This window comes from Canis lupus, chromosome 2 (assembly GCF_011100685.1).
Source record: "Canis lupus familiaris isolate Mischka breed German Shepherd chromosome 2, alternate assembly UU_Cfam_GSD_1.0, whole genome shotgun sequence".
NCBI lineage: Eukaryota > Metazoa > Chordata > Mammalia > Carnivora > Canidae > Canis > Canis lupus.
In genome coordinates this window covers 57,705,271-57,732,394 of record NC_049223.1, presented here as the reverse complement: position 1 = coordinate 57,732,394, position 27,124 = coordinate 57,705,271, and the positions used below count along the sequence as shown (strand labels likewise).

The following is a 27,124-nucleotide window of genomic DNA, read 5'->3' as shown; positions in this document are numbered from 1 at the left end:
CTCCCCCTCACTTCCTCTCCAATGGATATGTAAAGCATCTGGGAACAGCTGCCGCCTTCCACCCCAAAGAGGGAGGTGAGGTAATCCCCATACATAGTCTGACAAGTGCCTCAGGGTGAAAGGGGCTCTGTGTGAAGGAGAGTGTGTTACTGTATTTCTCTGTACTTCCAGGAGCACTTCCCTGATGGCCTGGCACTAAAGAGTGATGAAAAGCTAACGGGGTCTTCTCGTCTCCATAAAAGCATCTTTCATCTCACAACAGACTCCGTATCAGAAGGAAGATTTCACTATACAGTGACCAGAGACAAGGAGCTCTGTTGAGGTCCCAGGCCACCCCACCACCACCCATTTCTGAGGATCCGCGTGTAATGTAACCCTGCAGGCTTAGGAGATAGGCACATGGAGCCTAACAACGGCAATGCTAATATGTTTAAGGATGGAGAAGCGGGAGGACACTCAGCTGCGATGGGTTGGCCCTGAAAGAGTAAGGCAGTGTCACCTGGGTGAGTGGTCCTCTGAGTGCTGACCCACTGGTGACTGTCAGAGGGGTGGCATCCATGAGAAAGGTAGCTCCAGTCTAGTCGTTAGCACAAAAAGAGAGGGCAAATTTCTTGTGACTGAGCCCACCTGAGTGTCAAGCACTCAGCAACTATGGGGAGAAATGAAATTCAGGGAGTTGCATGAGGTTGCAATGGAGCACCTTCGCCTCCAGACGCACCCCCCTCACCCCCCGCCCACCTCCTGAGGGATGTAGCCCACAGAACACTGCACGATGAGGATGCAGGAGGATAATGCTTCTTGCCACTTAACTTCACAGAAAGTAGCAATGGCAGTGTCCAAGCCAGAGCTTTTTCTACCTCTAACCAACGTTAAGATGGCTGGTGCCAATTCCAACGTCTTTCCTATGGAATGGAACTAGATCCAGGAGGGTTCCCTGGGGCAAGCACAGTATCTCGGACGGCCTTTTGTTCTTTTCTTGACTTGGAAATTCTTACTACATAAAATTACTTTTCAAAAAAATTTTTTTATAGTACAAAAAGTCTACATGTGATACAATAACCATTCTCTCCAGCTATAATCACTGTACTAGTTCTTCTGTATCCTTTGGGACCCAGGTGCATCTGCATATGCTCTGCTCTGCTTCCAAAAGGCTTTCCTCAGGAATGTTACACTTGGTACGATTGTATCACCTAAGTGTTTAACTTTTGTAAATTTAACTGTTTGTGCCAGAGTTGGTCATTCCCTAAACAAGCATATGCCCAAGAAGTCTGAGTGGGTAAAGTGGGGTCCGGTCTCAGTTCTCTCATGTGATTCAAGTGTTTAAGAAAACACTTCTCCTCTAAGTCCCTAAATTCTAGGCAACAACTTCATCTGGAGCTCAAATAAGGAAATGGAGATTGGCTCCAATGCTGAGGGACACTAGTTGTGCTATTTACCAAAGAATAGGTGGAGCGCCAGTAGGACAACTTCCTAAGGTATTTTTTTTTTAATTTTTATTTATTTTATGATAGTCACAGAGAGAGAGAGAGAGAGGCAGAGACACAGGCAGAGGGAGAAGCAGGCTCCATGCACCGGGAGCCTGACGTGGGATTCGATCCCGGGTCTCCAGGATCGCGCCCTGGGCCAAAGGCAGGCGCTAAACCACTGCGCCACCCAGGGATCCCCTTCCTAAGGTATTTAAAAGCATTCTGGGGACACCTGGGTGGCTCAGTCGGTTGTGTCCAACTTCTGATTTTAGCTCAGGTTGTGATCCAGAGTCTGAGATGGGGCTTCATGTGGAGCTCTGCACTCAGCTTAGCCTGCTTCAGAGTCTCTCACCCTCTCCTTCTGCCCTTCCCCCCACTCATGCTCTCTAAATAAATAAATAGAGAAATACAATTTTTAAAAAAGAGCAATCTGGACTGGATGCCACTTTGTCTTAAGCTTGACATAGGCCCCAACCCCTAATAAGATGATTCTACTGGTCATACACTGTTCACATTTTTTTTCCCATTTAGTTAATCTTGAGAGTTGTTCTAAATCAGTATCTATAGATTTGTCTTGCTCTTTAAGTGCTTACTGCAAGTTACTCCATAGCATAGGTGTACGGGATGTTCTTTGGAAAGAGCTCTATGTTCACATCACAAAGGAAAGAAAAAATACTTAAAAACTAAGAACAAATTTACAAACCAAGAATATAGTATTTTATTCATTTCCGGATTATGAGTATTACACAGCATATACATATATTTAGATAATATATAAAACAATGAACAAACCGTAGGAAGAAATATTGGTCTGAAATTGCCTTATGAGACATCTTTAATTCTGTAAGTTCGTGGTAAATGTATCTCCCCACGCACTGGGGCAGGCAGCAGGATAAACTCCAGCATTCATGTTCCAAAGGACAGCTTATTCCCTACTGTACTTATAATGCAATTATGGCATTATGGCATGGTCACCGGTGTCCACAACAAAGGATACCAAGTAGTAGATAAAAGAACCACAGCACAGTAAACTAACAGAAATATTTGTTTTTTGCATTGTCCTCCAGATAGTTTCCTTTTTAAACTAAGAGCCATGTCCAGGGTCTATCCCTTGAATTGCATTCCAGTTATTGCTAGGAAAAAAAGGAAACAAACAGAAGAGGCATCAGTTTAAATTCTCAGAAAATAGATGGTCGGTGCCACTGACACCACCGCCCCCCCCCCACCACCTTTGGTGACACTGGAAATGTATGTCAGCAGCAGTCAGGCATGTAACAGCCTGCCATTTTGTCAGAGACCAATGGGCTGCTAGTAATTTGGGGCTGATAAAGAGGTTCGGATGGAAGACATCCGAGGAAAGCCCGTGAGCCGGAAGCAGCAGGATACCCACCGGGAGGGGCAGGACCACCCTGTGGAGGTAGAGACAGAGGTAAACAGAACATTTCACAGGATTGATCCCGATTCAGCGCTGGTGGATAAAGAAGACCCAAGGTCTTAGGATGAAAGGTACTCCAGCCCCCATGTCAACATGGAGAAGCTCTGCGGCTGAACTCAGAAGAGAGCACTTTCCAGCTTCCCCTAATCATGGTCTGTCCTCCTCTGAGGAAGGCCGGCTTACCTTTGCTTTGTTTTGAACTGGGAGATACAGTTTGAACTCTGCTGGCAGTTCATCTTCTGAGTAGAGTCTGTCTGAGAAGTAAACTCGTCGGATGCGACAGTTTGCATGGATCTGTGGGTGCAAGATTTTAAGAGACAAAATATGATTGACCTTCCTCTTTTCCTGCTTCTCCTGGAACCCCTCCCATTGATGCTGTCAAAGCTTCATCTTGTTGGCATCTCCTCAGCATGGTGTAGGGGTGGATTCTTGGAAGAGGGATATTTTGCTTGCTATGTTCTCCCGGTATATCTGAGCAGACACCTGAATGTGTGTCCTGGACCCCTCTGAGCCTTCTGAACAGTGACCTGGGCACCCTGGCCAGAAACCCATACTGTTCTGTCACAAGGGCCATAAGCCTGTAACAGGCAGAGCACAATCTCCTCTCCCGTTTGGGGTTCCCATCAGAAAAGGAAACAGTACCTGCACTCTTAGGGTCTCGATATAATTTGTGCCATATGCCCGCCTAGTGAAGTCTGACAGATTGAACTGAATCTGGTTCCAGCCATCATCCAGCCTCATGGGCATGGTACAGATGAATGGTTTGACTCGGGTGGTGCTCTGGTAGTTACTTGCTCGAAACCGCCGACGCACATTCTTATCATCTAGTACCTGTGAAACACAGAAAAAAAGCCACACAGGCAGCCCCGGTGGCGCAGCGGTTTAGCGCCACCTGCAGCCCAGGGCGTGATCCTGGAGACCCCGGATCGAGTCCCATGTCGGGCTCCCTGCATGGAGCCTGCTTCTCCCTCTGCCTGTGTCTCTGCCTCTCCCTCTCTCTCTCTCTCTCTCTCTCTCGCTCTGTGTCTCTCATGAATAAATAAAAATAAAATGGAATGGAATGGAATGGAATGGAATGGAATGGAATGGAATGGAAAGGAAAGGAAAGGAAAGGAAAGGAAAGGAAAGGAAAGGAAAGGAAAGGAAAGGGGAAAGGAAAGGAAAGAGGAAAGGAAAGAGGAAAGGAAAGGCCATCTGTAAATTCCCTCTTCCCTGTCCCGGCCCTCTGCCCTCCCCTCCCTTCCCTCTTCCACTTCCATGCCCGTCATCGTTACCGTCCCGTCCCTGGCCCGCACCGGCCAAGGAAAGGAAAGGAAAGGAGAGAGGAAAGCCACACTAACTCTACCTTGCAAGAAGCAAACAACCCTCGTAAGACGAGGGCCTGAACTCCCATAGCCCAGTTTCCCAAGGCTGAGGCCCAGGGGAGAATAAACAGACCAGATACAGGTCACACTGGATGCAGATGGCCCGGAAGTAGCAAGTTTATCTTGTCCAATGCCGAAACAACGCCAGCTGCTTATGACACATCCAAGGGCCCACAGATGATTTCATAGGATGATTTCATAAATCTTCTTCCATTTGAAAAATCAAGTTACCAAAACAAAGGCCAACAATAACCAGTACTAAATGGATACTACTCTAACCTTCAAGCTTTGAAATCCTGTTGCCATATTGTTCAGATTTAGTGCTTGCTGCTCCTTTAAAAACTTGGCACGACAGGTTGATTACTAATACCAAATTTCTGTCATAATAATAATGGTCGCAACAAGTGTACAGTGGAGGCAGAAAAGAACACACATAAAAGAATAAAGACACTTTCCTAGAGCTACTTTATTCCTCCAAGTTGATAGGCCATCCCTATGGTATAGCTAGGAGCTAGGAGTGTACATAATCATATGCATCTACTAACCTGTACTTCAAAGGTAAAATACTTCTTCAGATTTTTGATAATCATGACGAGGAAGGGAAGTTTAATCCCTAATGTCTTCTTTGGATCTGCAGGACATGTGATATATGTGGTGCTGCAGAGAGAGGAGATGCTTATAAACACACCAGTTGTCTTTTTCCTCTGTGCTATACAAAGTGAAAACACTCGGTCCAAGAGGTAAATTGAAGAGCAGATTTAAAGATCCAGATACATCATCCAATAATCCTTCAATCCACAAATTAGCTGATGCTTTTATAAAAATAATGCCAGACTCTCAAACAGAAGCTTAACACAGAGCCAGACATCAACAAGAAAATACCTGAGAAACAAAGCCAGGCCGGTGATCTGACCAATTTCCTCCAGCGAGAGAAGACTCACTTCTGGTCTAAGAGAACCATCAAGTGATAGAAAACCTGAACTAAGACCACTGTAGCCCAGAAAACCACACTGGGGTCCAGGCCACCTGACTGGATGATTAGTGCCACCCCTCCATGCTCATCCACATGCTTTGGTTACATATTAATAACAATATAACTACCACTTAGCACTTAGTATGGGCTGAGCAGGCTTTATCTATAAATCACTTACTTAACTATTTACAATTATAATTCACTAAATTGTTTACAGTTCACTTACTTAATCTTCACAATAACCCCATACAGAAGGTGTCTTGTTATCCTCATTTACAGATGAGGAAACTGAGGCCCGGGGCATTAAGTAACTTGCTCAAGGTGAGCTGTCAGCAGCCGGGCTGGTTCCACAGCAGGTGGCTGATCCTGCGGTCTGTGCTATTAACCTCTATGATGTACTGCCTCACTTGTGCACAGTGTCATTGGGTGAACAAAAGGGCCATCTACCTGACATTTGTTCCTTCAATCTCTAGTACCAGGGACTGGATGTCGTTGTCAGTGATTCTTTTGATATGGCCGTTCCGCACCTACAATGAAGAAAATTAAACTGATTAGTTAAAAAAAAAAACAAAAAACTGATTAGTTCTGAAATATTTGGCAATTAGTTTAAGATTCTGAAGGCTGAATGGGACCATTTAAAATTTCACAGTAGCCCTCGGAGCATAACACAGAACTCTGTAACATGGTATAGTTGAGTTTATACGTAAGTAAGCCATGATGTTACCTCTCCACAGGGTCCCATCAACCACCACAGGAATTGGAGGTGATCTGGCAATCTGTACATCAGAATAATGTTGTATATAACTATGCACTAGGAACATTCATATACATTCTCGGACTTAACTTGAAAACAAAAATCACGAGGTAGGTGGTATTTTACAGATGTCGACATTGACACCGGGGAATGTTAAACAAGGATCCTGAGAGAGTAGGATTAATGACCAGGCTTTCCACTACCCACCCTGCCTCATGCATTTTGGCCAGAAAGGCTGAATGCCGGGTCCCACTGAGAAGGAGGGTGGCTGGGGTGCCTGGTTGGCTCATTCAGTTAAGTGTCTGCCTTTGGCTCAGGTCATGATTCCCAGGTCTTGGATCCAGCCCCGTGTTGGACTCCCAGCTCAGCGGGGAGTCTGCTTGTCCTTCTCCCTCTGCTTCTCCCCCCAGCTTATGCTCTTTCTCTCTCAAATGAATAAGTATAATCTTTTTAAAAGAGAGAGAGAGAGAAGGAAGAGAGAAGGAACCAAAAAATGAAAGCATTATTTCCCCAGTATGAAGCATTATGTTTATCTTCTAAAATGCTTAGTTAGTATCATGTTCCTACTTCATGCTTATCTTCTGTTCCCTAAATTGCATTTTGGAAGTTGTCTTATTTTAAAATTTTAGTTGGTTAATATACAGTGCAATATTGGTTTCAGGAGCAGGATTCAGTGATCCATCACTTATATACAACACCGAATGCTCATCAAAGTGCCCTCCTTAATCCCCATCCCCTACGTCCCCTTTAGGAACACTCAGTTTGTTCTTTATCATTAAAAGAGTCTCTTAAATTTCAACTTTCTAAAATGAGAATTCAAGTCTCATCTTTGCCATACACAAAAGCCTTCTTCTTTAGCATTTCATCCCACATTGACCTCTCTTCTTTCTAATTTGTCTGGCTTATGTAGCCCAGATGACATAATTTAGTACTTCATCCTACATTGTTTTGTATTGTCTGCTACATATGTAGGAGGTACAATATAGGGAGGGATCAATACTCAATACAGATTCCCTTTCTCAAAATATTCAGGAAAGCACAGATACCATCAAGCACTGAACTGTGAAGCACCTAATATGGATGAGCAGAGATAGGCACAGGTATTTTCGACTTGGGGCTGGCCTATTAAGGCTGAATGTATTCACACACGAAAACAATCAACCAGCTTTATAACAGGATGCACCAAAAGCATGTAGTCCTTTCCCAGGTGTAGTGAAAATGGCTGTATTGGTCTGTCATAGTCTGTGGCTCAATCCTTTGGCTTTCCACTAGGCTTGCATATCAAGAGAGAACATGGTGCCAAGTCTGATGGATAATTATATTTTGCAAAACATATTATTAATAATACGGCATTTGGTTTCTAGACATCAGTCTCTGTGACCTATTATTGTGAATTTGATCCACTTATGGCATGCTTGGTGTTCCCATGTGCCCATCTTTTTCTGCAAGATGCAACTGAGTCTAGTCTCCTCCAAAAAGTAAGCTCAAAGGTAGGGATCAAGCATTAAGCATCATTTGTGTCTTCTACAATGCTTAGTATCATGCTAGGTATAAACTAAGCATTCAAATATTTGCTGACTTCTGGAACTTGTCACCCTGAGAGTTGGCAAGGATGAATAGATTCAAGGAGGATTTTTAAAAAATTCCTGGATAACATACCCACCATGGACTATTATAGGAAGCCAGAGAGCCTGGGGTATATCACAAAGCCAGGGAGGCTGCCAACGTGAAGAATGCTTTCCCACAAATCAGCCTTTGGTACCCATTATCAGAGACAGAATGCATAGTGGATGGGCCTCAGATCTCTGCCAATGCAGCATTTCTTAGGTTCTTAAGACACAAATGTCACATTGAAGTGCTTCTCAAACAAAGCTGGCGACACCCAATGCCCTCCTGCTTCAAATTCTGGGCCTCTTTCCCAGGGAGATTAAGCAAACAAAGCCTTGGGTCTGTGTAGCACATGCCAACACTGCCCACCTCATTCCCCATCTAAACACTCTTGACCGAAGTGACAATATGCCTCCTCTGTTTGCTAGCCCACAGCTACTGGGGAAAATCAAGCAGGCTTGTTGGTGAAGGAAGACTCAACTGAGAAATTATTTCTATTTCCAAGTAATGTGAGGCAGTCACATTGTTAAGAGCTACCAGTATTCCAATAAGATGCAAACACTAATTTTATAACATACAGCTAATTATTCTAATATAGTTATATCTAATATAACTTCTTTCTTTCTTTAAAAGGTACATAATGCTACAATTAAACAGATGGTTAACTTGATTAATTAGGGCTCAAGGACAACTATTGCTAAAAGGCAACTTGTTGCCTGAAAACATTGCTTGAAAGCATGGCTTCAAATCTTACCTCCCCAAAGGTCTCTCCTAGCACAGTGAGACTTCTCTCAGCTCCAGAAAGCCCAGCCAGATTTCATAGGGAGGAAATGTTAGGAAATTTGCTTCTGCCCATCTCAAAGTTTATAGCAAATGACTTCACTCCAGCAAATGTGACTTTTCAAGTCTTCACAAAAGAAAACACTGCCTTACAATGCATGCAGAAACCACCAGACTGGAAGCCAAAACAGACTTGGTATATTCTCTTCTGCTTCTGCCCTAGAAGTAAGCTCATTTTCAGTTAGACTTTCAACAACTTCTTAAAGAAAAGTTTTTTGGTGATCCCTGGGTGGCTGAGCGGTTTGGCGCCTGCCTTTGGCCCAGGGGGCGATCCTGGAGTCCCAGGATCGAGTCCCGCGTCGGGCTCCTGGCATGGAGCCTGCTTCTCCCTCCTCCTGTGTCTCTGCCTCTCTCTCTCTGTGGTCTATCATAAATAAATAAAATATTAAAAAAAGTTTTTCTCAGCAACACATCAACCACCACACTCATAGACTTTTTTTTTTTTTTTTTTAAAGATCTATTTATTCATGAGATACACAGAGTGAGGCAGAGACATAGGCAGAGGGAGGGAGCCCAATATGGGACTTGATCCTGGCACTGGGATCACCCCTAAGCCAAAGGCAGATGCTCAACCGCTGAGCCACCGAGGTGTCCCTATAGACTTAACTCTTATAAAATTAACTGGGTCCATAAAACAAGAGAACTCAGGAAAAAAGGCAGCTTTTTCAAAGGAATGCCCACCAGTCTCTCTGGAGTTTGAAGTAGTCTTATATCACCAGCTGCCAGAGTTTTGAAATCAAATTAAGTTGATCTGTTAGTGAATTATGATTTTTCTCCTTTGTTGTTGTTGTTTTTTTATTTTTAAGATTTTATTTATTTATTTATTCATGAGAGACAGAGAGAGAGAGGCAGACTCCATATAGGGCGCCTGACGTGGGACTCATCCCAGGTCTCCAGGATCAGGCCCTGGGCTGAAAGGCGGCGCTAAACCTCTGAGCCACCTGGGCTGCCCTGATTTTTCTCCTTTATTAAGTTCACAGGGCTGCAAATACAAACTCATTGGAGAAGAGGGGTGGGGCAGAGGTGCACTTAACAAGAGACATGAGCACTCAAAGGAAACCTCCCCAAACCTCTTTAGGCTCTAAAGCTAGGATCAAAGGGAAAAGGAGGGTGGACAATTTGGGGGAAGGCCTCCCAACCACCCTGGCAATCTGGCTGTCACCACCTTTAATTGTAAAGTTCTTCCAGGAAGCCACCCCTCCTCAGACCAGCTCTGACAAACACATACAACAAGATACACGGCCTCAGAAAGCATCAACTTCCTTTCCTTAGCTCCTTCCAGTTCAGAGGTCACTAAGCAGGCCTGGCTTTGAAATGAAGATAAAATGAACTGGTCAGCATTTATTGCTTAGGGTGGAAGTGGGTTTTATTTTACTTCCTTCTCTAAATGAGAAACTGCCAATTGTCTTTGACTTGTTAATTCTTTTTTATTTCATGACACATTCCCATTATCAAGGTGTTGGTTACATGTGTTTTATTCCGCAAAAAGAAAAAAAAAAAAAAAGGCCAATTCTACATTTTTTTTTTCATGAGTTCCCTACCCCCCTACTCCCCACCCCTGGCTACCCCCAAGCTATGAGCTACAGGACCCAGGCTTCTAGCTGTTACAAATGAGAACCCTTCTCAGCCTCTGCAAATGTGAGGAAGGGAGCCTTCAAGCCCTTGTTGCACTCTCCCAGGCTTTCCATGGTTGCTGAGGCAACTAATAAAGAACACTGATTTTTTTTTTTTTTTTCTCCTTCAATGTAAGCTCCAGGGAGGAGGGTCAAGCTGAGGGGAAAAAAGTACTCCTGGGATAGGGAGGAAGCTGGCCAATGCTCCATATTTCTTCAAGTGTTTTAAAAATAACAGGAGTTGTATCCATTCCCTACCCCAACCTTTCATTTCTCTGGCTCCACCCACTTATCCTGGCAGACAGCTGAGCCCTCCGCCATCTGGCATCCTAGTCTTAATGACACATGTTCCAATTTACATTAAGCCTTTAAGAGCTGTCCATTTCAGCAGGAAAGTTTCTGCCTGCGGCTAGGGGCTGGGATCTAAGTCTGAAAACAGGCAGAGGGAGACCTCTGTGGGGAAAAATGGGCATAGCTCGGTCTCAAGGCTTGGGCCTTGCAGGCTCCAATGGGTCAAAAGCTTCTCTCCCTTTGCTGCACTTAATAGGGACTCTCCAGACAGCACACAGGCAACTCTCGGCATATACAAACAACCCTTTAGTTAAAGTAAGGATAATTAAGTGCATCGCTAACCAATCTTCCCAGCAATGCCTTGCAAGGGCAAGTAGAACTAAAACCCACGCCAGAGTCCAATTACAATAAAAGCTGTTATTCAGAATAATAAACATCAGAGTGATCCAGGGAAAGTCGGAAAAAACAAAAACCACCAAAACCCAAAACAGTTGTACTACCTTCCCATCCAAATGCCCTTGATTCTGCTACTGGAAACTGCAGCAGTTTAACATGTACCAATAAGGCTTGCTAATTAAAAACTAGATGGGGGGGGGGGGGCGGCGGGGAGTGGGCGGGAACCTGGGTGGCTCAGTGGTTGAGCATCTGCCTTTGGTTCAGGTCGTGATCCTGAGGTCCTGGGATTGAGTCCTGCATCAGGCTCCCCATGGGAAGCCGGCTTCTCCCTGTGCCTGTGTCTCTCATGCATAAATAAAATCTTAAAACAAACAAACAAGAAAAAACTAGGGTATGGAAACTACTTTTCTGGAGACAATTCATTTTTAAAAATGGGAACAGGGAAAATAAATAAGTAAAATTAGGAACAGGGAATGGGAATCTAATACTATCCAGAAACAATCACAGAAAGTCTGGTTCTAATATTTCATTTTGGAATAGGCAAGGATCAGCAGCAGCTGAAAGACAAGGTGAGAGGCAAGAAAGATGGTATGAATGAACATTCTCATCTAGTAGACTTTCAGCATGTTAGACTTATATTTATAATTTGAAATGTGAAAACTGTTTTATACAGACATAAGTGAGAACAGAACTGTCTGGTATCTTCTTTACAAACCAGAAGTAATGACTATATTAAACATAAAAGTCCTTTAGTAAATATAATATTTGCTGGTCCCAGAAGTTAAGGGAACATCAAGAAGCCCCTAATTTCTCATAAGCTCAAAATTTCTCAAGATCTCAAAACAAAACAGAGATCTTGGGGCTCCTTGGTGGCACAGTTGGTTAAGTGACTCTTGGTTTCGGCTCAGGTCATAATCTCAGGGCCATGGGATCAAGCCCTACATTGGGCTCTGGCTCAGGAGGGGGATCTACTTGAGACTCTCTCTCCCTCTCTCCCTGCCCTCTCTCTTGCTTTTCAAACAAATTTTTTTTTTTTTTTTTAAATTGCAGAGGCCTCTATCAGGAAGTTTACAGTATAACCAGGCATACAGATTTTAAGAAGCCAATTTCAAGTACGAGGATGATGATGAAAAGGAAGTAGAGGTTCTATAAGGGGATAAAAACGAACTTAACCTTGGAGGGGTGAGTGGATATAAACTAATGTAACCTGAGGAAATGCCTTTCCACTGTGATCCAGAGACTAATGAAGAGATGGCAAGGGGAGTCCCAGCAGAGGGATGGACAAGGACAGAAGCCTGAAGGTTCGAGAACATGACCTCTTTCAGTTCAGTGGGAGGTTACTGCTAAGGTGAGGGAAGAAAGGGAGGTGAGCCTGGAGAAACAGTGAAGCGGGCACCAGACCATGTGCTGTGTGGCCTGAGAGCCATGTTAAGGCTTTTAGACAGGGAAAGCCCTGGTACAATGACTAAATTATTCTAATTTCTGAAATCTGACTTTACTGCACTTCCTATTTCTAAGCATCAATTATAGACTTATTTACTCTTGAGCAAATTTCTCAGTTTCCTGCCCTACTTAGTACTGTATGCCATAACTGCTGCCAAGCATTTTATATACACCTTCATTTAATCCCCATAACCATGGGAGAAGGTGGAATCACTACAAAATGCGACACAATGCAGGTGTTACATATATTAGTAACCACACTCACAACAACAGAGTTTGTCAATTCACTGGCATTAGGATTATGGCATTCACTCCACACATTCATAAGGAGACACAGCCTAAACAGAAGCCAAAACTAGGGATGCCTGGGTGGCTCAGTGGTTGAGCATCTGTTTGCCTTAGGCTCACAGTGTGATCCTGGAGTCCCGGGATCGAGTCCCACATCAGGCTCCCTGCATGGAGCCTGTCCCTTTCTATGTCTCTCACGAATAAATAAATTAAAAAAAAAAATCTGAAAAAAAAAAAAAAAAAAGCCAAAACTAATTTTTCCAAGATTATTCTTCACAGAAAACAAACTATAGAAATTCTGTCTTGATATACTCAGGCAGGGGAATAGTAAAGTTTGTGTAATCAAAATAGTAAAAATAGGGATCCCTGGGTGGCGCAGCGGTTTAGCGCCTGCCTTTGGCCCAGGGGGCGATCCTGGAGACCCGGGATCGAATTCCACGTCAGGCTCCCGGTGCATGGGGCCTGCTTCTCCCTCTGCCTGTGTCTCTGCCTCTCTCTCTCTCTATGTGACTATCATAAACAAATAAATAAAAATTAAAAAAAAAAAAAAACCAAAATAGTAAAAATAGCCATATGTACCTACTGGCAAAGGTCAGAGTCATTTCTTTTCTTTTCTTTAGATTTCATTTATTTATTCATGAGAGACACCAAGAGGCAGAGATATGGCAAGAGATATAGGCAGAGGCAGAAGCAGGCTCCCTGCTGGGAGTCTGATGTGGGACTCCAGGATCACACCCTGAGCCAAAGGCAGATGCTCAACTGCTGAGCCACCCAAGCAACCAGGTCAGGGTCATTTCTAAGATAAATGTGGGCAGTCCATCCCTCTTTCCATCAAACTTTGCCTTTACTGCAACTTTGCCTTACTCCCTGAGAGTATGGAAAGGTCTTCTCTCTGCTGTCACCCCAAATCTACACAATGCCTGTGACTTAACTGCTGCTCAATAAGTCTTTGATAAGTCTATCAATTCCCAGTGTTTTCCCAACTGGGTTGGAGTCCCAAAACTTCCTGAGGACTCTGTAATACAGCCAAGAAAAGGCACACATACAACGAGGCCTATGAATCTGATCCCAAACTTGCCATTCTTCTTTTCCTTACCTTGCCCCAGGGGAAAAAATTCACCCCTAAACACTTTGTAGTCTAAATACAAAAAGTAGAAATGTAATTAATTTTTACTATTATGAGAACTTTGTTGAAAATGAGTGTTAGGGATCCCTGGGTGGCGCAGCGGTTTGGCGCCTGCCTTTGGCCCAGGGCGTGATCCTGGAGACCCGGGATCGAATCCCACATTGGGCTCCCGGTGCATGGAGCCTGCCTCTCCCTCTGCCTGTGTCTCTGCCTCTCTCTCTCTCTCTCTGTGACTATCATAAATAAATAAATTAAAAAAAAATAAATGAGTGTTATTCTATATGTTTTCTTTGCTCAAACGTGTTTCATTTAGGCCCTGTAACCCTGCCAGTTGTTCTAATGTTTTCACACGTGTTTATGTCATCAGGGTACCATCCGACCTCTAGTGGTGTTGTTAAGCGACACAGTGCACCATGGTTACTTTGCTTTTATACTCCATGTGTAAACATGTTGACTAATCAAAAAGCTGTAAAAAATAGGCTACAAAAGATCAAGCCCCAAAGGGTTAAAATGGACAACTCTGGTAAGTTTCACACACTAGAAATGCTGAGGCCTCCCTAACCCTGGACTTGTTTCAGTGTAAGTTCTCTGACCTGCTCTGTAAAGCTCTCCTAGATCAAGTCCCATTCTCTAGTTTGACTGCCTCATATTGACAATTCTGTTACCATTCCACGTTCAAGGGCACACAAGGTCACTCTCTCCAGGCCTCCTGACAGCCCATAACTAAGTCAAGCCACAGCTGTGAAGCCATCATCCTTACAAAGTTTCTAGGTATATTTATTCTAGGTTCTCTTTGCAGAGATGTGATTTTAGAGTTTACAGTGTTTATTCCAATGTGAACAAAACCATGGAACTGAAAACCTCAGTAATGTAAAAAATAACTAACTAACTAACTAACTAACTTAAGGAACTACTTTCCTGTGTAATACTCCTGGTATTAGCCTTAACTTGTAAAAGAGGAAAATTGGTCAAATTTTTCATATATGCATAAGCTCCCAAATAACTCACTATACTCAGATCTTTCAACTGTCTTATAAAAATGACTTTAAGAACACACCCTCAAAGCTGCTTTGGAAATGCAGAATTTCCTAGTGGTGACAGGCAGAAGGCTGTCGTGTTCTCTCCCAATCTCTGGGTTGCCCAAAACACTATCTGTGGATAAGGGAAGACAAAGAGTTGTTCTGAGATGAAATCCAAGATTCTTGGCTTCATGACCAATAAACTGTTATTTAGATGATTCCACATCCATCTCTATAGAAACACCATTCAACATACCACTTCTCTCTGTTCTCCCCTCAGGAATCACAATAAAGTGCCTGTCTTAACTTATCCTTAACAACAACAACAACAACAACAACAACAACAAAAAGGGGGGGGGGGGTGAGTACAGCTGACTGGGAATCTGGATGAGAAATGAAACGACTCAGGACAGGATCATTATCTCCAGGGGTCAGTGAAAAAGTGTTATCCAGAGGATACCTCAAAAAATAATAATAATGAGGCTGAAACCTGGCTCTGAGTTTATTAATCCAAACAAAGCTTTATCACCATTTTGTAACTTTTTCTGATGTAGGCATCAAGCACGGAAGGCACAGTACAGACCCCAAGTAGCACTGAATGTGGAGCAGGTGCCCAAGGCCCCCGAATTCTCCCTGGAGATCACTGGAAGGAAAGGAGCAAATGAATGAAACCCAAACATAACTGCCTCTGGCTTGTGTGCCTGGAACAAAGGTCCTGTGTCTTGTGCCCAGCACAGTGCCCGTCACCCAACAGGGCATCAGGAAATATTCGTGCAATCAGTGAACAGCAGCTTCTTTCAAAGCGGCCTCAAGTTGTAAGGTCATGCATTTCACGCTAGGACACGGTACCACCGATCCCCCCGCTATATAAATGGGGAAACCGAGCAAGCGACTGACCAAGTCAAGACGGCGGCGAGGTTCGGCGGTCACGGCACACCGCGGCCGCAGGCCACAGAAGCCCCGGCCACGCCCCCACCTCGCGCCTCGGGGCCGGGGTCCCGCCGCGGCAGGACGCCCCCGCCGCCCGCCCTCAGCGCCCGCACGAGGAGCGGCGCGGCCCCTGCGCCCCGCCCAGCCAGCGCCCCCAGATCCTGACCTTTTTGTCCCAGATCTGCAGGGGTTTGCTGCCAATGCTGTAGAGGATGGAGAGGAAGCCGCTCTGGAACGTGTTTTTGAACATCTCGCCCGCGGCCTTCCCAGCCGCGCCGGAGCCGACCTAGATACGGACGCCGAGGGGCGAAGGGAAGGCAGGGCCGGCCCCGGTCCGAAGGAGAAGCTGCGCTCCTGGCCGCCGGCTCTGTAGTCACCTGCGGCTAAACTTGGACGCGAGACGCAACGTCCTCCAGTTTCAGCTCCCCGAAGGCAAAAAAAAAAAAAAAAAAACCCTCGACTCGGAAACCACAGCAACGGCCGCCCGCGCCGCTCTCCCCGCCCTGAATGGAGGCGGCGGACCTTCCGCCGCGTAAAATGGATCCCTCCGCCCACTTGGCCCGCCCCCGAGCGCGCGGGGCCCAATCCTGACACAGGCTCGCGGCTTCCGGTCCCTCCGCTCTTGGGCCCGGGTGGAAAGAACTCTGTTGTCAAGGGAATATTTTTCCCATCTCAGTCCTCCTGAGTTGCCTTAGAAGGCGGAAGAAGACGGGAGATTGCAGACGGTGCGGCGCCCCCGCGGGGCGTCACGGAAACGTGGCGGGGGGCGGGGTCAGGGACCGCACGGCCCGCCCCCGCCCCCGCCCCCGCCCCCGCCCCCGGAGGGACTGGGAGGAGTTACAGGGGCGAGAGCGGAGAAAGGCGCGGAAGGTGCTTGGTAAGCAGCGGCTTGCCTGGTGTTCTGAGAACGTCAGGGCAGGGCTAAAGCGGCCGACCGCTCTTGCGCATTCCCTGGGCTCCTCGCCTCGTGTGCATCACTGCTTTATCAACAGTCACTATGGCTATACACCGTGTTGTCCTGTGGGATGCAAACCGTGCCCTCGGGAAAACATTACCTGGAATTCACTAGCAAACAAAGCCTGAATATTAATATAAAAGCAGAAGTTAATAAAATTAAAATAAAGTTGAGTTGGATCAACAGGTTTTTTTTTTTTTTTTTTTTTTAGATTTTATTTATTTATTCATGAGAGAGAGAGGGAGAGGCAGAGACACAGGCAGAGGGAGAAGCAGGCTCTTCGCAGGGAGCCGGATGCGGGACTCGATCCCGGGTCTCCAGGATCATGCCCGGGACTGAAGGCGGCGCTAAACCGCTGGGCGACCCAGGAGTCCCTCAACAGTTTTTTTTTTTTTTTTTAATTTTTTTAAATTTTTATTTATGATAGTCACAGAGAGAGAGAGAGAGAGAGAGAGAGAGAGGCAGAGACATAGGCAGAGGGAGAAGCAGGCTCCATGCACTGAGAGCCCGACGTGGGATTCGATCCCGGATCTCCAAGATCGCGCCCTGGGCCAAAGGCAGGCGCCAAACCGCTGCGCCACCCAGGGATCCCTTAAAAATCAACTAATACTTAGAACATTTTTTAAAAGACATAAAATAAGCTCTGATATTTCACGTGTGGAAGAAATCCCAAATGCTGGAGACCTATCTATCACTCACTGAGCATCTACCTCCATATTATACCGTATGCCCAGGCCTGTTCTGGGTGTTGTGGCTACGGAAAAGGAGTTTGTAGTGAACATCATCATCAAAACAGCTACAAATGGCTAAGATCAGTGGAGCATTCATTAGGTATCTGGCACTATACTAAGAGCTTTAGCTTTTACTAAATCATTTAATCCTCACAGCAACCCTGTGAACAATCTAGCCAGAATTTCTAGACATGGTACAGGGGGAAATATATGGATCTTATTAGGGTAGAATCTCAAAAATTTTTTATATGAAATAATCCTTTTTGGATGACTTCTGGGAACTCTATATACTTTAGGCCAGTGGACAATTTATCCCTTCGTTGTTATTAAATTTTCAGGGATCCTTATTTGCCTCTTCCAGCTTTTGATGGTCCTAGCTGTTCTTTGGCCTGTGGCAGCATTACTCCAATCTCTCTGACATCTTGACATAGTTTTCCTGTGTCCCCTCCTCTTATAAGCACACCAGTAATTGGATTTAGTGTCCACATTGAATCCAGTATGACATCATCTTGAGGCTTTCAACTTACTGCATCCACAAAGACCCTATTTCCAAATAGGTGTCCATTTTTGAGGTTGTGTGTAGACATTAATTTTGAGCAGACACTATTCAACTCAACATACTACCTCATCAGAGAGGACTTCTTTGACAACCAACCTGAAATGGACCCCCTACCCCAACTTTTTGTCACCCTACCCCACTTTATTTTTTTTCACAGCACTAATCACCACTTCATAGTCTATATAGTTACTTATTGCTGTCTCCTTTCCCCTGATTTTGATCTTCTAGGAGAAAGAATTTGGTCTGTCTTGCCTATTGATGTATTCCCAATACCCAATCCAAGTGCCTGCATAAAGTGGGAATGCAGTAAGTATGTGTTGATTCAGGGAATCAGAGTCACAGACTTGGGGTCCTGGTTACTACAGATCCAGCACAGGCTCTGTCTCTCCTAGTTTCAGCAGCTCCACACCCATCCAGCCAGTAGAGATCTTCTACTCTGAATTGGGGCTCACCTAGCCCATTTGCCTGCTCACATTTCTCTAATTAACCATGCATTCTCCTCAAATAAAGTGGAACACCTTAAGTGAGTGTGGGCCTAAGTGCCTTGAACAGATAGCCAATCAACGAGCAAGCTGATGGAGAAAATGAAAGCATTTGCTTCTCCTAACTACCCATTCTCAGTAAGTGTCTGCCTGAACTGTGTTCAGTTCTTCCTTATATTGGATTTCAAAGATGATTGTGATCATGACCTTGGCTACAGTAAAAATGATTTGATCAAAGGTTTGGAGAGCATGAATTAGTGAGTTGGCTCCGTTACGGACCTAATTTTGGTATGCTTTTTTCAGGTGCAGATTGTATCTCTGTGCATTGTATCCCAGCACCTACACAGTACCACCATCATGGCAGGCACACGATGAATGAATGGACGGATGAGTAGACTAGAGCCAAAAGGACACCTCTGACATTTATTTTCATTTCAAAGGTAATGTTGACCAAATTAACCTAAAACCATGTGTCTCTCACAGAAAAATGCATTTAAGCACTAAAATTCTTTAGGATTGTTTTCCCTCCATCAACATGGAGTTATGTAATGACAAAACACAAGAGAAATCTTGCTAATTAGTTGCTTCCTTCAATGATTTCTCTAATTAGAATGGAGTGGGTCAGTTAAAAAAATTAATAAATAGGAAGCAGAACTTACTGAGACAGTAAAGGGATTCCAATCTGGGTAGTGGGTGAGGATGCAAATAGGCCATTAAGAGTTTTATTTTTTTATTTTTTATTTTTTTTCATTAAGAGTTTTAGAACAGGTAACATAATCCTAACCCTCATCAAGTAAGGTATAACATAGGGGGTGGCCTTGAAAACCCCATTACTACTGCAAGGGGCTTAGTTTGTTTACCTGAAATTTGGGTGAAACCATTGCAGAAGTAGCAACCAGTACATGACCAGCTCAGAATCTCTAACCGTGAATGTATCACAGTCCTGACTTTAGATAGAATATGTTACCTTGGTAGGATATCAAAACATACACAGAGATTATGGCAAGTAAATTAAAACCCTGGTTATCAGTAATCTTTGTCAAATTGAGGAATAAGTTTCTGATTATTGTGATATTTTGTTAAGATAATGTATTAGAGAATCTGATACATTGAATTTAATTTTAAATGCTTAAAGGAATGTGAAATTAGATCTGTGATTTTAACAATGTCGAAGAATTATAAGTATATAAGCATTTGATGTTTAAAGATTTTTATTTATTAAATATATGAGTTTAGACATAAATATGTTCATATTTGAATGCTTAGGAAAACTTCATCTAATTTTAGGTCTTCCCTATTAGCAATTGGAAATGTTTGTGGAATTCAAACAGATTGGGTATGTGGTTGACTTTGAAATGTCTGAGGAAACTAGATTCAACGTACAAACAATATTTACAGTTTAACCCATTAAGTTTTGAGATGATTGAACCATCAGTCAAGGAATAAGCAAAAGTGTTTATATACAAAACCAACTAGTTTGTAGTTAGAACAGGACTTGGAAATCAATGTTAAAAACACAAATTAGATTTTAAATGTACAGCTTTAATAACTAAGATACTATTAGAAATGCCAGTAATTATAAGCATCCTTTTCAGTGTGCAAAGGCTCTGGTCAGACACCAGAATCTGATGGACAGTGTTTATTCGTGTCAAACCCTAGGAACTCTGAACACTAGCCTCCTCCAAGAGACATGAAGTACTTGCCACACTGCAAGGTAGAGTTTATGCCCCGCCCTCCTTGCTGATAGGGATGGTAAGGTCTAGCAATGAGAGTAGTTGTACCTGGAGAATCACCCTTTAGCTAGGAACAAGGATGGAAGAGAGCCTTGAAACTGGGTGTTCAGCTGGTGGATGGAGAACCACTGCACGCCAGCACCAGTGGTTATACCCAAAGACCATCAGCCCTGACAACATCAGTTGAAGAGCCAGTGGTAGGCAGATGAGGCTCCTGTTCATCTGAGATGAAATTCAAATGGGACTCTGTTGATCCCTAGCTTATTGTTTTTAAAATTTATTTTTTAATTCACATACAGAAATTTGTGTGTGTGTGTGTAGTTTTGACAAAGGCACCAAGTCATATAACCATCACCATATTAGGATACAGACAATTCCATCAGCCCTCACATTTCCTCCTGTTATCACCCTCCTCCCTCCGCCACGGGCCATGCTTAATCTCTGGCAACCACAAATCTGTTCTCCATTTCCTACATTTTGCCCTTCCCAGAATGTTATATAAATGGAATCACTCAGTAAGTAGCCTTTTGAGTCTGGCTTCTTCACTTTGTATAATGTGTTTGAGATGTACATTTTAAAAGCTTGCTGAATATTCCTCAAAGTGTTCATCCATTCCATACCCACCCCTCCGTCCAGGGATATTTTAGAACATTTGCTGTCCCCCTGCATGCTTACTTTTGAAGGCTTCCCTACAGCATTTCAAACATATTAAAAGGTAGCCATTTTTCATATTTAAGGTAACTTTTTCTCGTATTTTTTTGAAAAGATCTTTTTGATCTTTTGAAAAGATTGCTTTTGAAATTATTTGACTTTGTGATTGTGACACTTCACCATAATGAGAAAAATAATTTTTTAAAGCAAATAACAATGAGGCTCATAGGATTGGAAAGACATGTAAGTACATTTATTGATTTTTTACTTTGTAGCTTTCTTATGTGAGCACCAATGCTTTTTCAGGTTTCAAACATTCGTGTTTCCCTGGAAAGCTCAAAGACTCTGGACACCGTGTCTCAAGTGCCTAACAGAGCCCCACAAGAATTCCAAGGCTAAAGGCATCACGGTTCTGACCTACACCAGTGAAAGAAGGGAAGAGAAGACTGCTTTCTCTGAATCATAGCAATGCTCTTTCCAAAACAAAACAAAGCATAGAGCACAGTAATTCTTTTTAAAGATTTTATCTCACAAACACAATGAACTGTGTAAAAATGTTATGTGCAAATGTGTTCACTGCAGCAGTACTGGTAATAGAGTCAATCATCAGTAAGGGATTGCTTTGCATGTAGTACATCACACACTGGAACACCACACAGCCATGAAAAGGGGTGAGGTAGATCTTTACGTGCTAACAGTGAAATTGTCACAACTCAGTGAAAGCACAAGTTGCAAAAAAAAAAAAAAAAGATGTATAGTTTGATTACATTTCTGTAAAAATAAAAATCATCTTGATGTTAGTAAATGTGAAGAAAGAAATTCCACAAGATAGATGCCAAATTTAACCATGGCTTCCTCCAAGGGAGGAAAGAGTTTTCCTATGTGTTTGTGGTAGGATGGGAGTTGGGTGTGGTGGGGGAAGGTGTTCATGATTTACTTTTTGCAACATTTGAATTTTTTGCCACCAGCATTATTACTTTGGTCATCAGAAAAGTTAAATAAACATTAAACAGCCCAAAACACAAGCGTGAACATTGAAAGATGTGAATTGATGTTCTGGATCTCCAAGCACGTTGTGGATGAGCTTTACAGACTGTTTTTGGGTAAGCAGGTCCCTTGTCCCCTTCCCTCAAGGTCAAAAAAGCCTAAGCAAAAACTCTCTCCCACCCAATAGTAATCATCCACACAAAAAAGAAACTTATCTGATATGCTTGAGAGGTTTCTGGAAAAGAAGACTTTCCCACTGGGAAATTAAAGAGCACCTTGGTTGAGAGGATAAATGGGGAGCTAGCATTCAAGTTCTGCATGGCATCTAAGAATTCCCAAGTCAATCAACCGTGTCTACTCTGGACAGACCCTTATCCTCTGGGAAGGCTATCAAATGCTGGCGGGTCAATGCGAAGGGAACGTGCTATGTAGACAAACATGCACATGCAAAGCACCGTGTCGGTAGGAGCTTCAGAGACGTGCTCATTAGACCAAGATATGGAGATGCCGTCCCCCAGAGACCTGGTCATTTGCAGAGCCTTGAGTCAGAAGGGCCGCATGAGAGAGCCCACTTGAGAAAACCAGGCCAGTGATGGTGCTGCAAAGTCCCAAGTCCATCCACTCGGCGTCCTGTCGGCCTTACAAAGTCTGCTGGCAGTGGGCCTGCGGGCCCTCCTCGCTGATGTCCGGGGGGCAGGCACTGTCTCAGGCTCCCACACCTGTGGAACTGCTTGCATACGACAGAAGCTGCTCCAAGGGACACTGTGATGCTGCGGTGACCCCGAGGGGCCTCTTTGCTTTTCCCCCCACAATTGCTTCAGAAACTGTGAGTGTCCACACCTGGTTCCCACAGTCACCTGTTCAGGACAAGCAGCAAAGACAGAAGAAGGAATATTGTGGGACCAAGTGGCTTTTGTGGAGAACTAGTGGGCGCCCCTGAACAACCTGGGCATCAGGGTCAGCCCATCACTCCTGCTCTCTATGGGCTGTGGCAGGACATGGGCCATGGCCCAAGGCAAAGCTGTATGGCCACCAGGTTATGGCTGCTTTCACCTCCTGATGGCACGGCTGTCCTGGGAGGGCAGGCCTGAGGGAGCCAGGGAAGGCTCGTTTGTAAAGCAGGTTTCATTTTCACTTAACAAATACAACCGGTGCTTCCACTGTACCCTTTCTCACGGCTGAGTGGGCCACTTTTCCTTCCGGCTCATGGGAGCTTCCGAATGCCACAAGAAACAGCCCATGGATCTGGACCCAAGACCCTTGATCCCTTCCCTGCTGTACAACAGCAGACTCACCCAGCCTCCAAGGTAAGATGCCTTTCCAGAAAGGGCCAGGGGAAGAAGATGGGGAGTTGGAATGAACTATGGAGACACCAGCAACAGAAAGCAAAGAAGGGACTAAGGCATCCTCCAGACGTCGCTGGAGGTGACATTGGTCTACCACCTAATCACTAGGTTAGAAGGGTCAAGGCAAAACATGGCTTTCCTGGCTTGCTCAGTCTACTGGAGTCACCTGCCATTTGCCCCACTCCAAGGATCAGTTCACGATACCTGTCCCACTTCTCATCTCTGGTCAAGAGTGTCCTTAAAACTGGCCCTTCTCACCTCTGGAACTCCCCCTGCTTTCCTCTGGCTAGAACCTGGCATGAATGCTCTTCTATTTCACTCAGTTCTCTGTGGCCACGGGTCTTGGTTAATGGCCCCTTCCACACTGAAAACTCTCCATACATTTCTTTTAAAACCTTTTATTCAATAATATATACTTTTAAAATTATAATATGTAACTGCCCGTCATGCCATATATTGCCCCGTTCCCCCACTCTGGAGTCTGTGGTCGGCTAGTTAACGTGGTCTGCTGGAAAAACAGGCGGCCACAGGCCGAGTCAAGGGACACGGGGGAGCAACAGTAACCAACAACCATTTTGCATACCCTTCACATTTCCCATGCTTTCTGGGTCAGGAGGAAGTCAACAGGAAGCCAAAGGCGTGTGAACCTTTTACATTCGGAAGTGAGGTTTGATATACGGTGGTGGGCTGCCCTTCAGTTGGTCTGGTTCGTGCTGGCCAAACCTGCCACCATTTTGTGTCTGCTCACGGAACGTGATCTCTCTACACACGTTAAGACGTTTGATTTGGTTCTTGTTCTGCTTATGGAAAAGTGGGAGGAACCGCAACAGACCTGGGGAAAGAGATGGGAGGAGGGGAAAGATGGCATTAATCAATCTGACCTGGAGTGAGGACAGGCTTCCACTTGCCTGCGGCTAGAGTGCTGGGAACAGAGTACAAGCTTAACTTTCCCATGCCGCTTTGTGGAAAACCTAGTAAGAACTAACTTTATGATCTCAGGTTTCAGAGCAATACCCTCTTCCTTCCTCTTGTGATTGCTGCTAACAAAGATGGTCTAAGGCGTGGTCTTCTGGAAAAGCAAAGGGAAAGCTCTGGTTGTAGCGTGTGTTCCCTGGGTCTCCTCCCCACCTCTTGGGCCCAGAACACAGATTTAGAAGCCCCGAGGCCTTTTGACCATTCTGTGCAAGCTGAGCAAGAAGCTCGGCATTTCCAACTCCACATCCCCATCAGCCGTGGCCCCATTTACTGAGGACACCTCGGGACTAATCAGAGGACTGTATTTACACCAGGAAAGTGCCAAGTCCACAAATAAACAAAGAGTAGAAAGGGAGCTCAAATATTTTTAACTTTCCCCTGGGAGCAGCTGTGTGGCATGGCCTGAAAACCCCATTTCTTCTTCCATGTCCAGCACAGTGAAGTGGGGCGGTGAGATGCCAGCAGAATTATAGCAGTGTCTCAGAGATCCACCCTAACACCAACAAGAGAAAGGACTATGCCCTTGGGAAGGAAGCTGTTACAGAAACATCATCTCATGAAAACTTTCCCTGGACAAAGGAAGGGTTCTACACTCTTGAGCAAGGCCACATGGTGTGGAAGGTTAGGAAAGAAGGGTCTTATTTGCCTTTCAGCACTTCGGCAACTGATTTCCAATTGTCCAGCGCCACAGAGGGATCCGTCAGTGAGAAGCACACTAATTAAAGACACCACCATCTGCCAAATGCAGACTCAATAGCGTGTGCCTGCTTGTGATGCAAGGAATGGGGGTGGGGAGAGGTTTTCATCAACACAGAGCGCTCTGCCACAAAGGTGAAAGCTGTGCACTGGAATGGGCCGATCCCAGGAGCAGGTGCCTGGGGAGGGCAATGAAGAAGCAAGTGCCAAGGAACCACACAAGCCCCCATTGGGACACCAGTCTAGCCCCGCCTCTCTCAGTAAAGGAAAGCCCCACCGGAACATAGGGATTCACTGCAACCTCCATAGCACACATCTTTGCAGTTCAAGGTTTCCCCCTTCTCTCCCCCAAGACACAGGAAATACAAGCTTAAGGTCCTCAGAACAGTGGCTTGTCTCCCGCTTTGGGAAGATGGTGGTTATCAACATTTTTATTTATGAAAACAGGAGTGAACATGGCATTTGTCTTTCCTCTAAGGGCAGCAGCACGTCAGTCATGCATCAGTCATCCAGTGATACAAAGAGGTGGCCAAGTGCGTCTGAAGTGGTCATTTGGAAAGGATAGCAACCCAGGCAGTGGTGCTTTTCTGCAAACAGAAGGAAATAGTTGGCTCCATGGGTCTTGAAGATTTATCCAAGCTTTCCACAGGGTGTCAAGATTTCTGTCCCAACCTCTTAGTTACCATTTACAGCAAGAAAAGCCAGCAAGTGCAAAACTGTTAATTTATTGATTCAATGAAAGGTTTTTTTTTTTTTTTTTTTGAACAATCCCCAATACATGCAGTTCAGGGTTAAGTATCACATTTGTAGCACATTGTTGAGTCTCTACACAGAAGTACTCATCCCATCAGCTGTATAACCCATCACATCACTTTCCCCAGCCTCCACAGCACCTGCTTGCAGTTGTTTCCATGAACACATCCATAGAGCTCAAAAGTATGTATTATTACTGGTTTTCTTGGCCAGATGCTTCACCGCCACCTCCTCTCCCCAACTCCCATCCTGGGGTTAGTTATTAAAAGCAGGATGTTATGCCATCTCAGATTTATTAAACTCACTGATAAACTGTGGCTTCTCGTGTGCCCCCATGGACCCTGCTTTTTGCTTTTGGAAGGGCTTAGATTTCAATGACCTTAACGCTGATCTGTTATTATCCAATCCCATTTATTTGTAGGAGGGAAGTTTGCTTTTTCCCATGGGTGCTCATGCAGTAACAGGTTTCTAAACAAATCGTGCAGTCTGAACTGGCATTAAGGGAAACTGCTGAGTGGGCTTAGAACCATTTCAATCATATATAAAAATTCTTCCAATTGCTGCTTGTGTTCCCCAAATAGTTTTGCTTCTATCCTTAATACAGCACCTGGGAGAACCTAAGTTATTTCCCTGAGTAGGTGTGGACCAAGACCCAACGCCACCAGCTCTTTCTGGGACTCAGCATCTGCCCCAAGGGCACCATCTTCCAGTCCCACCGGGATCAGTCCAGGGTGCCGTGCCCAACTCAGGACACAATTCCAGATCATGAACATGGTGCCCCCTAACTCTCTCAAGAAGTCATGCTCCCTCAATATCTACCCTTTGACTGATTTTCTTACTGTTCCCTTTCTTATAACCACCTCCTCTCTGAGCCCCCAAAGATTAAGCTCTTCTGTCTTCTCCAGCCAAGCAGACTGAGCCTCTTCCTTCTCTGAAGGGAACACAGCAGCTTTGAGCCTGGTGAGCAGCGGTGTGTTAGAGAAGGTCTGTTAGACCTGGCACGTGGCCGGTGTGTAGGTGCCTCAGAGAGCCGCCGTGTAGGTGCCTCAGAGAGCCGCCATCGGCACTGCTCTCATTGGTGAGAAGACCCAGGAATGCTTGGTCTGCACTGTCCACTTGGCTTCTCCCACCCAGTCACCTCCTACAGGAATGGGACAGGGGTAGACAGCTGATATGATCCAGGGGAGAATGAACTGCAAGCAAACTGCAGATGAAAAGACCATGTGGCATTTCATCAGTTCTGCTCCTGCCATAGGGACCTGTCAGCTGAAATCAAGCCTTGTACTTATGCTTACTTGTGGCCCAGCAGCCCTGACAGACCAATCTGAATTTGGCAGGGGAACTTTTTGTTCTCACCATACCAGGTCTATGTTGTTGAACACAGGTGGAACCTGAGATGATAGTGTAACGCTACCCTGTTCCCCACAGTTTTTGCTTTTCTTTAGGAAATAACTAAGTCCTTATCATAGGCACTTTTAATTGGTTATAAGGTAACAAAGCAAATAGATGGCTAATCAAAATTACTGAGATGGATTTAAGAAATACTCTGCTGACCGAAAAGGATATTGGGTGGGTAAATCTACCATAGCTTAAGTCTAAAATATAGGAGCAGACTCCCACTCATTCACACATCCACCCACACACACATCCACCTACACCCTTCTCTCTCTCATCATCTTCCCCTGCCTCTTCCCCCAATTTTGGAACTCT

At 44.7% G+C, this 27,124-nt stretch overlaps 2 protein-coding genes and 1 long non-coding RNA gene across 11 annotated transcripts in view; 1 reads left to right on the top strand and 2 right to left on the bottom strand.

The window, feature by feature from the left end:
* Positions 1-2,160: 2,160 nt before the first annotated feature.
* Positions 2,161-16,043, bottom strand: CFAP20 (cilia and flagella associated protein 20). Its single transcript, XM_038530922.1, has 6 exons — positions 15,713-16,043; positions 5,686-5,765; positions 4,811-4,922; positions 3,544-3,732; positions 3,085-3,195; positions 2,161-2,599 (listed from the first exon to the last, which is right to left on the bottom strand). Exons 1-6 carry the CDS (start codon positions 15,794-15,796, stop codon positions 2,594-2,596), a joined length of 582 nt encoding a protein of 193 aa, XP_038386850.1. The 5' UTR covers positions 15,797-16,043; the 3' UTR covers positions 2,161-2,593.
* A 301-nt stretch (positions 16,044-16,344) lies between these two features.
* On the top strand, positions 16,345-21,406 carry LOC106558013. The gene is made up of 4 exons (XR_005355712.1): positions 16,345-16,423; positions 18,020-18,097; positions 18,577-18,713; positions 20,964-21,406. It is a non-coding gene; the product is annotated as an uncharacterized LOC106558013 (long non-coding RNA).
* The window catches only part of CSNK2A2 (casein kinase 2 alpha 2), a 79,787-nt gene continuing 73,546 nt past the window's right edge, over positions 20,884-27,124 (bottom strand). For 7 of the 9 annotated variants that reach the window (XM_038530921.1, XM_038530918.1, XM_038530914.1 and 4 more), the window contains one exon: positions 23,373-23,822. The gene's annotated coding sequence lies outside the window, so the exon portion shown is untranslated. Of the gene's footprint in view, positions 22,502-23,372; positions 23,823-25,074; positions 25,249-27,124 lie in introns of those variants that run through there. The other 2 variants (XR_005355709.1, XM_038530915.1) reach the window with 2 other exon arrangements.